The sequence below is a fragment of the Adiantum capillus-veneris genome, chromosome 17 (genome assembly GCF_014529385.1).
Source record: "Adiantum capillus-veneris isolate H3 chromosome 17, ASM1452938v2, whole genome shotgun sequence".
Classification (NCBI taxonomy): Eukaryota; Viridiplantae; Streptophyta; class Polypodiopsida; order Polypodiales; family Pteridaceae; genus Adiantum; species Adiantum capillus-veneris.
This window is the reverse complement of record NC_140947.1, coordinates 150,831,854-150,846,263: the sequence shown is the minus strand read 5'-3', so window position 1 is coordinate 150,846,263 and position 14,410 is coordinate 150,831,854. Positions and strand designations below refer to the sequence as shown.

The 14,410-nt window shown below is 42.8% G+C and overlaps 1 protein-coding gene across 3 annotated transcripts in view; it reads right to left on the bottom strand.

Annotated features, from left to right (window-relative positions):
* Positions 1-540: 540 nt before the first annotated feature.
* LOC147438323 (uncharacterized) overlaps positions 541-14,410 on the bottom strand; it is a 56,120-nt gene continuing 42,250 nt past the window's right edge. For all 3 annotated transcript variants that reach the window (XM_086487606.1, XM_086487607.1, XM_086487608.1), the window contains 4 exons: positions 2,210-2,586; positions 2,015-2,108; positions 987-1,157; positions 541-892 (listed from right to left, as the gene is read on the bottom strand). In XM_086487606.1, coding sequence (XP_086343732.1) covers positions 794-892; positions 987-1,157; positions 2,015-2,108; positions 2,210-2,586 — 741 coding nt within the window. In that variant the 3' untranslated portion in view covers positions 541-793. The remainder of the gene's footprint in view (positions 893-986; positions 1,158-2,014; positions 2,109-2,209; positions 2,587-14,410) is intronic.

Genomic DNA, 14,410 nt, shown 5'->3' with positions numbered 1-14,410 from the left:
GTCAATGCCGCTGACATTTTGTGAGCCATCCATCCCTCTTGAGATCTGTGCAAATCTCTATGCACCGCCATCATTTCCATCTCTCAAGCTTCATCAAAGACCCTTGTGATACAATGCTCATCGAATAGCCTTACCATCAGCAATTGAAAAGGTAACGATATGTGTACTTTCAACTTTTACAAAACAAGAGGATCTTTTTGCAAAATAAGGGAGAACTTGAGAGTTCATATTTCTATTTAAGCCAATTGAAAGCAAAGCGGGCCTCACAATTTTATTTTTTCACAATTGTAGCAACCCACTTCTTCTTGTCTGTCTAGCTCAATTTGAGAGAGAGAGAGAGAGAGAGAGAGAGAGAGAGAGAGAGAGAGATTTAATTAGTGTCCTCCGAGGTCAAATATGACCTATGAGATCAAAGATACATGTGATGTGTATATGCCTGATAAGTGATTCTCATTGATGAAGGATTGTGCTGATGAGAAATGCAATGGAGAGCCCACATTGTGGCTGAGAGAGAGAGAGAGAGAGAGAGAGAGAGAGAGAGACTTTAACTATAAAAACTATGGCATAACCTGCTCTGTACAAAAAACACTTGGATGTCCTAGCCATTATACAACAAACGTCTCCATAACCCTCCCCAAGGCGACAATCACAATGGGGGTGTTGGTATACATATACTCAAAGTGCCAACATCAGATCCCCTTCGATAAACTTGCAACCTGCTATTAGGGGAGACATGACAATGGAAGCTACCTTCCTTTGTGATGAATAAGAGAGAAAAAGGCACCCAAGCGTATCATTTGCTTGAAGTAACTCTGTAGTACAAATATAGATCATCAGGCTTCTTCCAAATGTACTGTCGGACAGTTGCCAAGCTCATTTCAGGACGAAGGAGCTGTCAATTCAACATTGATTAGATGTGAAAGATGATCAAGCTGCTTATCGTTCATCATCCCTCTCTCAACAACTAAGTGTCCAGTGCAAATTACCTGCTGATTGCACAAAATTTCAACTTCAGGCCTCGTTCCAAGCTGCCAAGTCCTCATACTACTCCTAGAACTCACACCGTTCACAGTGTGATGCTGGCTGCTACTTTGTGATGCAGAAGTTTCCTCTGGTGTTCGCTCGAGTACAAGCCTCTCCAAAACATAGTTGATTACCTGCAAAATGCCCAGGGGTTTTGTTATGACAAAATTGACAAAGCGTAACAAAAAAGCGGGTTAATAAAAGCAGTCCAGACTCTTTCAGATTAAAACCTTCATATAACTACCACACTTAGTACACATGATTTGGTGCCTGTTCTGGCACTCCTGAGAAAAACTGCTTTGTCTAAATTCCCTCTAATACGTTTTACCCACCTCTTCAATGGGTCCTTAACATGTTCTGCAAGAGCCTGCGTAGTACTTCTACGATACCCAAACCCAAGCACCAAATGTTCCGGTAGCTTGAAAGTTCTCCTGAGTCCTATTGCATCACCTGCTGTGTTAAACTAATTGCTCATGTTGCTAACAGGGTTTTCATGTTGCTCGCATTCAAAATTTTAACAGTGTCGTGGAAATACTGAACCAGCTTAGTGATAGTGGGTACAGTGTCGAGACCAAGTTTATGGAGTAAAATTGACAGGCCCTTGTGCCATTATACAACTCATGAGCTGCACTTCAACAAACAAAGTCATTTAATGAATTTGATAGCCATTGTCTACCTAGCCCCCTAGCCATCATTTGCGATGTCAGTACCCAAGATATAACACAGTTCTTCATGCCCAACCTTCGAAGACAAAGCCCTGCCTGGGTTCTAGGAGCACCTTCAGAATCCTATCTTAGGACAAATGACTGCAGAAACTGGGACCCCAGATCAATAAACTTTGATGGAGTCGAATGAAGTCAGTAGAGGATAATGTAAACTGGACTAAATCTTCCCTGTAGTAAAGGCCTCACTTTCAGCTCTCTTAAATTTTGATTTGGTGTCATTATACATGCTCATTATGTCAATGCCAAATAGATAGGTAAAAATGTACCTTGTTGATTCGCAGTATACGAGGGGCACTCAGCTTCCCCTGCGTTATCACAGGGGCAATGGATCCCTCATAAGGATGTAAATAGAAACTGCACCTATTTTGACAGGGCACAAACTAGTTATTTGCTGCACCACAAATACCACTGCATTCAAGCACAGTTTAGAATAATAAGGATATGAAAAAAGCACCACATACTTCGTATTTTCCCTAGGAGGAAGCCTTCCATGCAGCAAACAATCCAAACACCATGACGGAAGATTTTTTTCATCGTCAGTTTCCACAAGCAACCACAACTTTTTTCGCCAAGGACCTCCTTGAGAGCCCTCAGAAATGATTGAAGGAGACGAGCCTGCTGAGAAGTCAAAGGCTGGATAAACAATTGGATTGCCACTTTCCAGGGTCGCTTGTGATACCAAGTTTGCTGATGCTTTCCCATTGGTATGGTTACCATTTCCAACCTCACGACTGGATTGTAGGTCTCCGTTTGCAATAGGTAACGCTCCTGGTTTCTGCCGTCTATGTATCAGACAATGTGAGAATAGTCCACGAAGTGTCTCTTGACCTAGATTCAACTGCAAAATTTGACAATAGTGTCAAGTCAACTTACAACTGACTATCATATCTAACATGATCTTCTTTTTTTTGGTCATTTGTGAACACTAAAGGAGGCTTACAAAAAGTTTCAGCAAATCTGGTGCAAAGACACCCTGATCATTCAAAAGGAGAAAGCTCTACTGAAAGTTGCAAACAGTACAAGATGCATAACAATTGGCTTATTATGATAAAAGGAGTTTCTTGTTTTTTGATTTAGTGTTGTTTCTCCTATTCTCTCTGTGTGAGTGAGAGTTTTGTTGCTGTTTGTTTTCTCCTGTTTTCTTTGTTTGCTGTTTCTTTTTCCATGGTTTTGCTTGCCATATTTACCTTTTTGGGTGGCAGATTGAGATGGGGTTCTTGGGTGGGGTGGGCACTGGGTGTAACTATGGAGGATCGAAATAGCCAATATACAACATAATGGAAAAAAAGGAGTACTAAGAAACTCAACTTACTTGATGGACTCAAGAGCACTTGATGCTTGAAATGACTTGCTTGGCTTGCATTGACAATAAGGCCTCCTTTTATACGACATAGGCTTGTATGCTTTACATGTGGGATTTTTCCTACCAGCCTCTTTCACGCTTTCAGTTACACTTGCACCTTTTGTGCTTCAACACCCCCAATGAGTGTTACATTTGGCATCATGAGTGTGAAGGTCATACATATAAAGGACATTCCAATTTTTACAACGATAGGTTCATAAATCTATGCTCATTAGCATTTCTTTTGGTCCTCAGCCAAATCTTTAGTCCCCCCCTTAGTGTTGAGCCGGATCTCTTGCCTCTCCCACTCATGTCACTAGGGGTTTTTACAAATAATCTAGTCCGTAAGGCTTGTAATTGTGCCCTATAGACACACATAGACCCTTGCCCTTTAGGTATAGACATCACCATTTTCAACAATCTTGAATGGTGCCTCCCCGTCGAAGTATGTTGTAAGCATAGTTCTTCCATACGTCAACCATACATCGGACTCAGACGGTAAGCAAAGACGGGTAAAACTATGCTTACAACATACTTCGACGGAAGTACCAAATAAGTACAGATCAGACCCCCCGAGGATTCCATATGTCAGATTCCATACGGCATACTAAAATTGACCTACATATAACACTTAAAAACACTACAAAGGGGCACAAAACCGTAGAATGTAGTAAAACACTAGACCCTCCCAATCATACTTCAATCGGGCTCGGACAAATCCGGTAGTATGGTTCCCCAATTGGGAGGGTGTGGAAAATGGTTGTAAGCGAACTCCAGCAATGGCAAATACCGCTCCCACTAAGACTTAGTTCAGAGATACAGCTTTAACAAGTTTTAATCAACCGAGTTGGTTATCTTTAACTGTCCATCGGTCTGTGGATGAAATGAAGACAGGAATTTGAGTATAGTACCCACAATTCTCACAGACTACCAACTAAAACAAACTGGTGAAGCAGGGATCTCTATCCAAAATGGTAGATGTAGGCATCCCATGCAACAAAATGATGTGCGAGACAAACAGCTTTGCAAATGATCAGCCTTCACTAGTACAAAATAAGCATGCTTGCTGACCCATTCATACAGTACCAAGCAAGTTCCAAACACATCCAAACCAGATCTAAAAAGTTCAGACAATTTCAAACATTCTACCCAAACAAAGTGTCCTTCAATTTTTAGTACTAGAAACGAGTTCAAGTGGATGTGTCCTCCATCCATCTGACTCGCACTGTGACTTGTTCTCTATTCAGTTGGAGTGTAATGAGTCTTTGTCATATGGCAATAATAGCATCATACCTGATGATGCCAAGGCAATCCCAAGCAAAGCTTCCAGCAGTTTCTGAACTATATGTTGCCACCTCTGTTGCCCCAGGTTTTTCCTCCTCTGGCACTAAAAAGTGCAAGGGATTCCTCTCGAAAACCCACTCACTCTCTATTCTGATCGGGGAAATTTTCACGAACATCGTCCAACCATCTGACTTCTATCTACCCGGTGCAACCACCTTTGCCACCACCTCACCCACCGCCACCACTTAGGTATAACCGTTGGATCCCGGGCCCCGTATGCCTACCCCTATTATCCACATCTCTGGTATCTCATGGCCTGGACTTTGGTTCTAGAGGGACGTATTCATGAGTTTATGTCTCTCTGTATTGTGCTTGCATCTGTAATCATCTGAGTTGCATCGTAATTTGTGAAGCATATGAATCAAGTGCATAGAGACACCCCGACTAGCGTGGACTGAACGTGATGGCTGCCTTTGCTACGCCAGCATATCAAGAGCTCTGATATGGACGAGATCACTCAATTATTGGATGACCCTCGGATTGACCCTTGGGTTATCAAACTAAAGAATCTGATTGGAACTTCACTGAGACCAAGAGGGTTGGGACTCTAAAATCCTAACCATACCAAACTTCCAGAGCTTGGCCGGGAGGCCTAAAATCCAAAGGACCTTACCAACTTGCAGTTTATGGCTGAGGGGCCTAAAACCTAAAGAAGAACAACCTCCAAAATTGCGTAGAGAGGCTGACGTGGACCAGCTTGAAAATCACAAAAAAAATATGCTGACATAGCAGTGTTATACGTACAACTCGTGTTTTGCCCTCGCAGCCCTCTAGGCGCCAAATTTTGCTCTTAAGATTTTGGATGAGTTAGCTTTTCAAAATCATGCTTTTCAAAATCATGCTTTTCAAGGCCATGGTCCTTTGAATATGAGAAGGGGGGTCTCACTCTAGTTTTAAAGATTTGAGGAAAACCAGAGCAGAGCCCTGAAGGTGTAACCAGTTGAAGCAATATGAAGAAATACCGAAGGGTTTTGTTACCACCATACATATGTGGACTAATATACCTAGATGAATCCAGGATAAGCCCAGCTTCACCGATAAAGGAAAGTGCAAGGTATAGACCCATGGTAGTCACCCACAAGACAATATAACCATCAGCTTCATCATGGATAGTATTGACTAAATACCACGACATCCCCACTAACGTCGTCAGTGCCCAATAGTGGGTGTAGAACTAGGTACTAACATATGCTCCCAAACACAACACCACACACACACACACACGAGCATACATCAACACAAAGTTCAACGTACTGAGTTTCTATCATGACTCCGGAGATCAAGGGCAGACTCTGCCATAATGAAGCCTAGCACTAATACAAGCATTAAATCGGAAAAATTAGTACAAAAATGAGGTAGTTGATAGGGCATACGCACCACAAAAGATAGAAAGAATTAGCACAATATCAACTGGTCGTAACCCGAACTAAAACTTCACAATGTGAAGTTTGCATGTCCGCTATACGACTAAAAAATATACCTAGATGAATCCAGGATAAGCCCAGATTCACCCATAAAGGAAAGTGCAAGGTATAGACCCAAGGTAGTCACCCACAAGACAATATAACCATCAGCTTCATCATGGATAGTATTGACTAAATACCACGACATCCCCACTAATGTCGTCAGTGCCCAATAGTGGGTGTAGAACTAGGTACTAACATATGCTCCCAAACACAACACCACACACACACACACACGAGCATACATCAACACAAAGTTCAACGTACTGAGTTTCTATCATGACTCTGGAGATCAAGGGCAGACTCAGCCATAATGAAGCCTAGCACTAATAGAAGCATTAAATCGGAAAAATTAGTACAAAAATGAGGTAGTTGATAGGGCATACGCACCACAAAAGATAGAAAGAATTAGCACAATATCAACTGGTCGTAACCCGAACGAAAACTTCACAATGTGAAGTTTGCATGTCCGCTATACGACAAAAAAATAGTGATGTGTGTCAACACATTTAGAACCGCCAAGGCATTTTTTCCCTCGCTAGGAGGTTTTTTTCCCCATGCATTGTATATACATCCATCATTCTAGGGCTAACTTATCTTTCCATTGAACACTAAGTAATACTACTCTCTATTGTGTGCCTTGAGCTTCTTCATGTTCTCCAATCTATGAGTGCTTCCCTGCAACCCTATTTCCAACAGGTTTTGGAGCCAGTGCACTCTGGGAGTGGAACTCCAAAACTCTGTGTCTCTCACGTGGATTCTCTTGCTCTTTCTCTGCTTAAGTTGTTTTTAAGTGCTAAAAGTCTTTTCTAGTCTCTTCTTTTTAGTAGGCACGTGGTGCCCTCCCATTACAAAAACCAAAGTAGCACCCAATCATTCTTCTTCAACTGCAAGTCACGTCGATGCTCGTCTGCTGCCTTCTTATGCCGTGCTTGAGACTTCTGCTAAGCCTCCCTTACCTTGGCAAAAGCAATATCTAGATCCCACGTGTATTGATCTGCTTCAAAGATCATGTCCTTGGTGCCTAGAATCAATAGGACCTTTCTGACACCCTCGAGAATCTCAAATGGCACCTTCCCCATAGATGTCTGAATGTTGCTGTTGTAAGAAAACTCCACTAGGAAAAATATCTCTAAGTAAGTCTTGAGATCACAGATATAGGACTTCAACAAGTCCAAAACCACAAGGTTGGCTCTCCCTGATTGCCACCTATCTGTGGATGAAACGAGGATGAGAATTTAAGTTGAGTGCCTATATTCTTCTACACTACCCTCCATTAGAAGCTTGTGAATCTGGGGTCTCTATCCGACACTACAGATATAGGCATGCCATGTAATCGGAAAATCTACAAGACAAACACTTTGGCCAAGTGATTGGCTTTCACTATCTTCTTTACCGATGTGAAGCGAGTTTGCTCACTAAATATGTCGATGAAGATCCAACTACCATCACGCGGACTCTTAAGTCTTTGGAAGATCGAAGATGAAATCCATTGCTATATTCTCCTAGGTTGGTTTGGAATAGATAAAGGCTATAGGAGTCCTATAGATTTGTCCCTGTCAAACTTGACCTTTTGACACACCAAACAAGTGCGTAAAAATTCATCCACATCCTTTGAAACTGGCTTGTAGCCTCATTTAAAGGCGATAAACTTTAGCTTTCACCCGATCTATAAGTTGCTTGACTTTACTTATACTTTACGACACAAAGTAACTTCACGAATAAACCTGTAACTTGAAATTATCACTTCAAACACTTCACGACTTGGTAGCTAGAGCGCTCCCACGTAGACAACAACACACTGTTGGCCCCAAAGGTTGGCACCCCTTTCGGTATTTCTTTATTCCAATTGAACTTGGAAAAAACTTGTAGACTTCTACGAGTTGTCCCACTTCTATTGGCTTGAAAATTCCCCCAATTTCGACAGCATGACAATAGTAGAAGGCCTCACAGAACACCTATTTGGCGGTTCCCTAGCTACCTTGAAGCTCCTAGGACCTTTAGGCACAAAACAAGGTCAAAACCCTAAACCTGCAAAAATTATAGCAATCTGTAATTCTCTGTTTTGGCTAAGATTTGCGTGCCGACTGCACTTGTAGGTAGCCCTTGCGTCCTCGCACCTGTAGGGCTAACTGCCCTTTGATTTAGACGAGATTTCTCACGAGGAATCTCTCTAAATCAACCTATACCTGTTTGGGATTAGCAGTTAGCTAATCCGGTACCTGTGCAAGAGGCTCTTGTATAACAGACTTGGACACCCCAAGTTGAGAATCTGGCACGACACATGTGAGAGGAATTGAAAACCACTTAATAAACTTCATCACAATTCAGAGAGACGACATGGTTCGGCATAGTTCCATGCCCAGAGATATTGACCCCAAAGTCTGGCGCCCCTTTCCATATCTTTCCTAAAATTTCTGGATTTCCCTGAAAATCCGCCGCAAATTCTCGGATGTCCGTACAAGTGCCACATCTTCATATTTTGAGGTCATAAACTTGTTTGACTTTGTTTCAACCACTTTCGGGCGCTTTTAAATAAGTTTTCTTTAACTTTTAGGGTTTTTAGGCCCCTCAACCACTGATGTGTGAGTTGATTGAGGATTCCTTCTGTTTCTTCTTCGCCCCTCGGCCAGGATCTATTTCATTGGTTGGAACTTGGTGGGAACTCTTCTTTAAAAATAGGCTACTCGGCAAGGCTTTATAAGTTGGTAAAACATCTTTGCTTCTTCTTAGGGTTTAGGCCCCTCGATCAGTGCTACAGGTTGGCTCCATTCTTTAGTAACTTGACACGTCAGCAATTTGTGACATCCCCCCTTCTTGAAAGAAAGTGATCGTCCTCGATCATAGCATATATGCAAAACAACCCAAGTTAGCTCAAAATTTTTTGAGGGACACTCTGAGAGACAATCAATTTTCTCATTCCAAATCGGAGCTCTTGATTTCCTCGGTCGTTGGCTTCCAAGAAGAATCTCTTGCGATAAGGGGTATATCCTCATTCCAAATCTCAACTCTTGATTTTCTGGGTTGTTGGCTTCCCAAAAGAATCTCATCCAATAAGGAATATTTTCAGTGGTTGCACATCACAATGCAACACAAAAGCTCACATATAGATGTTACAAGACATAGAAACATAAAGTCGCCGATGAACACTCCCCCCACAAATAACCATCCACATCCGAGCCATGAGTTGTTCAACGACTCCCTCATCACTCCTCCTGCATAACCTTAAAAAAGTCTAGGCCGGGAGATACAGAGGCCTTTTACAACCAAACGCCTCCCAGACCGCAACCTACGTCGTTTGGAGGTTCAAGCATACAACCAAACCCTCCCCAGACATCCCGTCTGCGTCGTGCGGAGTTTTCCAGCACACAACAAAACGCTCCCCAGACATCCCATCTGCGTCGTTCCAAGGTTCAGACAATACCCAAACAACATTTCTAACTACTCCATACGGGAGTAAATCACCAATCATTGTAACCAGAATTAAAACCAGAGTCAAACAATTCAAATCGACACCAATACAAGTTCAAAACTGATATCACCCATTTCAAACAATTTCCAATAAGATCACCAAACAATTTCCCAAACAGATTCAAACTTCAAAAGCAACTTGACATCAGTCGAGCTCGAAAAGTCGAGTGACTTTCCAACCTGAAACTTACACAAAAAATTACAGGTAGGTTCCTTCCATAAGGTCGTAGCCGACCACAACATGGTCCATCAGCTCTTGGACAGACACTGTTCCTTTGGCGGTGATGGTAGTGACAAGACATAACAATTGAAACCAACCCATAGGGCAATAGACTTTGGCTTTCACCCAATCTTTACACTGATTAACATCACTTGAACTTTACAACACAAAGGAACTTCACGAATGAGCTTGTGACTAGGAATTACACTTCAAACAAACCACGGCTTGGAAAGTAGAGTGCTTCCAAGCAGACAACGACACCTTGTAGTCATCAAAACTGGCCAAAACCCTAAACCTGCAATAAATTTCAGCCTATACAAGCACCCAAGGCTTTTCCCACGCTCCCCTGGCATTACCTTGCAGTTTAGGTGCGAAACCCTAAACCTGCAAAAAAACACAGCAGGCTGTAATTCCTTGTTTCGTATCATTTTGAGCGGAGCAAACACGTCTACGCGTGTCTTAGGTACTCCCACACGCAATGGGACTGTTCCCTTGTAAATTGGACAAGTTTTCACCCAAGAAAACTCTCCGTTTTCGCATTCCTTAACGATGGAACTGTACGAACCTGTAGGGGATTAGCAATTAGCTAATCCGACTCCTGTACAGAAGGCTCTTGGCTTGGCAAACACACATAAAGGCCCCAAAACTGTACATGGTCATCTGAGAAGCCCTACTAGTGGGGCATTACCATACGTGCAAAGGGGAGAGAGAGATGCGCCAGAGCAAATCATTGCGCTGCATGAGACAAGGGAGAAGGCAAGCTTTCTATTAAAGCTGTGATCACCTGCACCCACTACTCACACACTCTATGTAGCACAATAACTCAAAATCAGCCTCCAGCCTCAAAAATGGGCGCCCCCTCTTGGATGAGACCTTCCGGAGAGAGTTGACCTGCAAGTTGCTCTCCTACTACCATGTGTCCAGTTTGCTCCCTTTAGATTTAATTCCTAGTACCCACCAACTTATAAAGTCCTACAGAGGGGCCTAAATGACTTTAACCGAGCCTAGCCACTTCTTTACTAGTGAGATTCCATTGTTGATCGGCCCAACCATCTCGTGGCTGACTAGCCTTGACTCCTGCCGGTGAGACTCTTGGCCAACGGCCATTTCACACTTGACATGCAATGTCTGACATTTGTGATTTTAACAAGAGGTTCCCAAAAATTAAATAAAAATTAAGGAAAAGAAACCAACAAATATATATAGTGGTTGTCACAGTCCCGTGACAGCGATCACACCGGACCTCCAAGGTTACCAGCTTGAGAAGAGACACCAACTGAGAGATGTCGAGAAATTTCAAGTTGTAAGCATTCTGGGATACCCCTCTCTACCAGAAGTTGCACTCCGAAGGAAGATATCTGAAGGCATGCAACTTCTTGAAGGCTTGCGAAGTCCTTGGAGTGTGCGGCTTGGTAGCTGTAGACATCCACCACTATATGGCACTGTCTCTAAGAAAAACAACGGCTCACAAAAAAATCTTGGATCCTTTTCTTGCAAGTGATCTTTATGGCCCTATAGGACAGAGCAATGAAGACGGGAACGCGCCCGATGCGCAATAGAGTAAAGGTGGGAGTGGCTGATAAGTCCGGGGTCAGACACAAAGCTTCTTTCATAAAATTTTCCATAAAATCTAGAAGCACCATCTTACTCTATCTGCTCTTTGATAGGTGCTTTCAGAAAAGCACACACTTGAAGCTCTGATACAACTGTCACGAGGACGAGCACCACGTGCCAACGAAAAAGAACATACTGAACAACTTTAAGCACTTCAAATAACAACTGAATTGAAAGCGATGCACGAGACGACACGGGGAGCGGCGGAGTTCCGCCCCAAGAGAGCACTGGCCCCAACGCTAGCACCTCTTTCGGTATTTCTTTACTATTGCTAATTCGCAAAGTACAACAGTCGGGGAGCACCTCCTCTGTAACCTGCGCGCTCAAGAGTGCCAGAGAGGGCCCCCAAGGTTCATATTTAAAGGCCCAAAGCATAAAACACATAAACTAGTCTGGCTTCGTTTCGGCCACTTTCAAGCTCTTTAAACAAGTTTTCTTTACTTTTAGGGTTTTAGGCCCCTCGGCCGCTGATCTGTCAGTTGGTCAGACATTCCTTCTGTTTCTACTTCTTCTTCTAGGTTTTAGGCCCCTCGGCAGTGATCTATTCCATTGATTGGAACTAGGTGGGAAAAAATAGGCCACTCGGCATGTAATATAGACTTGGACACCCTAAGTCGGCAATCTCGCACGACATATAAGAGAATCACTTAAACACTTCACAAACTTTATCACAAATTAATAGACTGGACACGGCCGACATAGTTCCATGCCCATAGGTATTGGCCCCAAAGTCTGGCGCCCTTTCAGTATTTATTTTTATATTAATACTTGAGCAAAGTTACAAAATCCGAGGGTCCTCTTTGCTCACTGCTCGTCAAAAAATCTGAGTACAATAGGCCCTCTAGGTACCATATCTGTAGGCCCTTGGCGTCTCAAAAGCAATTACAAGAAAAGATTCAACTCAAAAGCATCTTGACCTAAAAACTGGCGCTCCAAGATGCTAGCGGAATTTGCGGAATTTTTGTACGTTGCCACATCAACAATCAATGTAAAACACAGGGCTGTTTGTACAGTCTGCCACGTCAGCACCTTCTACGCAATTGGCATATTTTATTTCTCTAGTGTCCCTTGGGCCCTGATGGAAAGTAGTCATAAGCTGGAATAACTTTTAACTCATTTTTTTCTGTCGAGGATTTGTCCGAGTGGCCATGCCACATCATCATTTTGTGACATACCCCCCTCTTGAAAGAATTGTAATCGTCCTCGATTACCGTTGCAAAATCAGACATAAGCCATAAACCAATTCAGTAGACAGTGACTCTTAAGTACTGACGCACTAGACAACACAAATCCAGCACTTGCACAAAGACGACACTCACTGAACATCCACATCACATTCAAATCAAATAATATAAAATCCATTGAGATCTAGGACAATGATCTCTCGGCAACATGTTTAGCAATCGCATCTAGATCCACATTGGACCTCACTGATGTTGGATTAACTTATTCTTATTGCGATCGTGTCCATAGAATCCCACGACCGAAATGTTGCAGTCATTTCGTCTTTCAAACCTGCACTCAAACAAAATCACATGAGAGAGCATACATAAATCAGATTCATTTTCGAGAATTCCCATTTTAAAGTACTTTATTCATAAAGTCATAAAGCAGAATAGTGTTAGCATATCAGTACCCTGAAATCCAAAGGGAAATCAGTGACTTTATTCCATCTCGGTAATATCCGACAAAGGAGCAAAGTAACTCCCCTCTTGTGCAATCTCGTCTACACCAGATTCAACCTTGCTGATCTGCGGGATCTCTCGGAATAGATGCAGCTACACCAAAAGCCTCAAGGTGAAGTTCCAATATCTAAGGAGTATCTGCTAGGTCCTCCTCCATCCACTTTTATCACAAACCAGTGATGTGGCATAGCCCTAGACACATCACATCCAGTGGGTAGCAAACCGGACACACCTAAGCTGGCCGGAAAACAATCTCGGAAAATCCACTAACACAGCTGACGTGGCAGTGTACGGACCCTCATGATTTGCGACGGAAAATCTGCTGACAAGGCTGGCATGGCTGGTTGTACGGATCCTGCTTTTCACGCTGGTAAAGCTAAACGGAATTCAAGCTTTTGCGTGGGCTGATTTTCTACGCAAGGCTGAAGAGCTTTTGGGGGATTATTTGCTTTATTTTTCAAAGCTTTCAAAAGATAGCTTTTGGGGCTCTGCTTTTGGGCATCCCTTGTAATCAATAAATAGGTGGATTGGGCTCCCACTCTGTCACAAACGGGAGCGCATAACAATATAAAATACATTCGGATAAATAGGATTTATCACTTATTACTGAAGCCAGAGGATATAGAGAGAAATAAATAGAGAGAGAGATAGAGAGTGAGAAGATCGACACAGTACTGGGGACCAGAAGATGGGCTGGTCCCCCCCCCGTAATAGTATCTTTAAGTCTATACAAGCACTTGAACCAAAAGTATTACCACGTTCGTTCTAGAATAAGACTTGATGGTTCTCGGAAGCCTCAGCTTCCGATTCCTAGGGCAAAACCCTATTCCAAGGAACTTCCGTTCCTTATTCCAATTCCTCGAGAATCAAGGTTCTTGCCTCTAAATCTCACCTTCCAGACTCAGGGCATGGCATCCCTGCAACTCTTTTCCAACTCTCTTTCCAGAGTCCTCTTCCCGCAGAACAACTCTGCTTTCTCGGACACGAAGTCCTTACTTGGGAATCCCAACTTCCGGATCACAACTTGAGAAACTACCTCTCTCCGATCCGTGGATCTACCATGTCTTCCCTTACCGGGTAGGGGGTGTGGGCTTAAAGAGTACTCAAGCTTCATGAAAGCTTTTCTTTGCTTGAAAACTCAGAATGGTTCCTTCATAATTCTCTACCCGCAATAGCAGGTAATTTGCTGGAGAACTACCGGATACCAGATCAATCATGGACCTTCCGGATGGTTAAGCAAAGCAGTTCATCGTATAAACAATGTTCTGACTCAACCTTACTCTCATAAACACTCGAGAGTGATTGTCCTGGTTAGACACAACCATACCTCGTGCAAAAGAGTAAACAAGCATAATGCACTTTATGATTTCCTCAAAGATGTAACTTTGATTAAAAACCTGCCTCTCACTTAAAGTTCAAGGGTCTTCTATTCAAGAACTCAGGAGTTAGATTTAATTCCCTTACTCCAAACTTTCTGTGTTCAATGTTTCCCGTCCCACCACGGGGATTGGATTCTATGTACA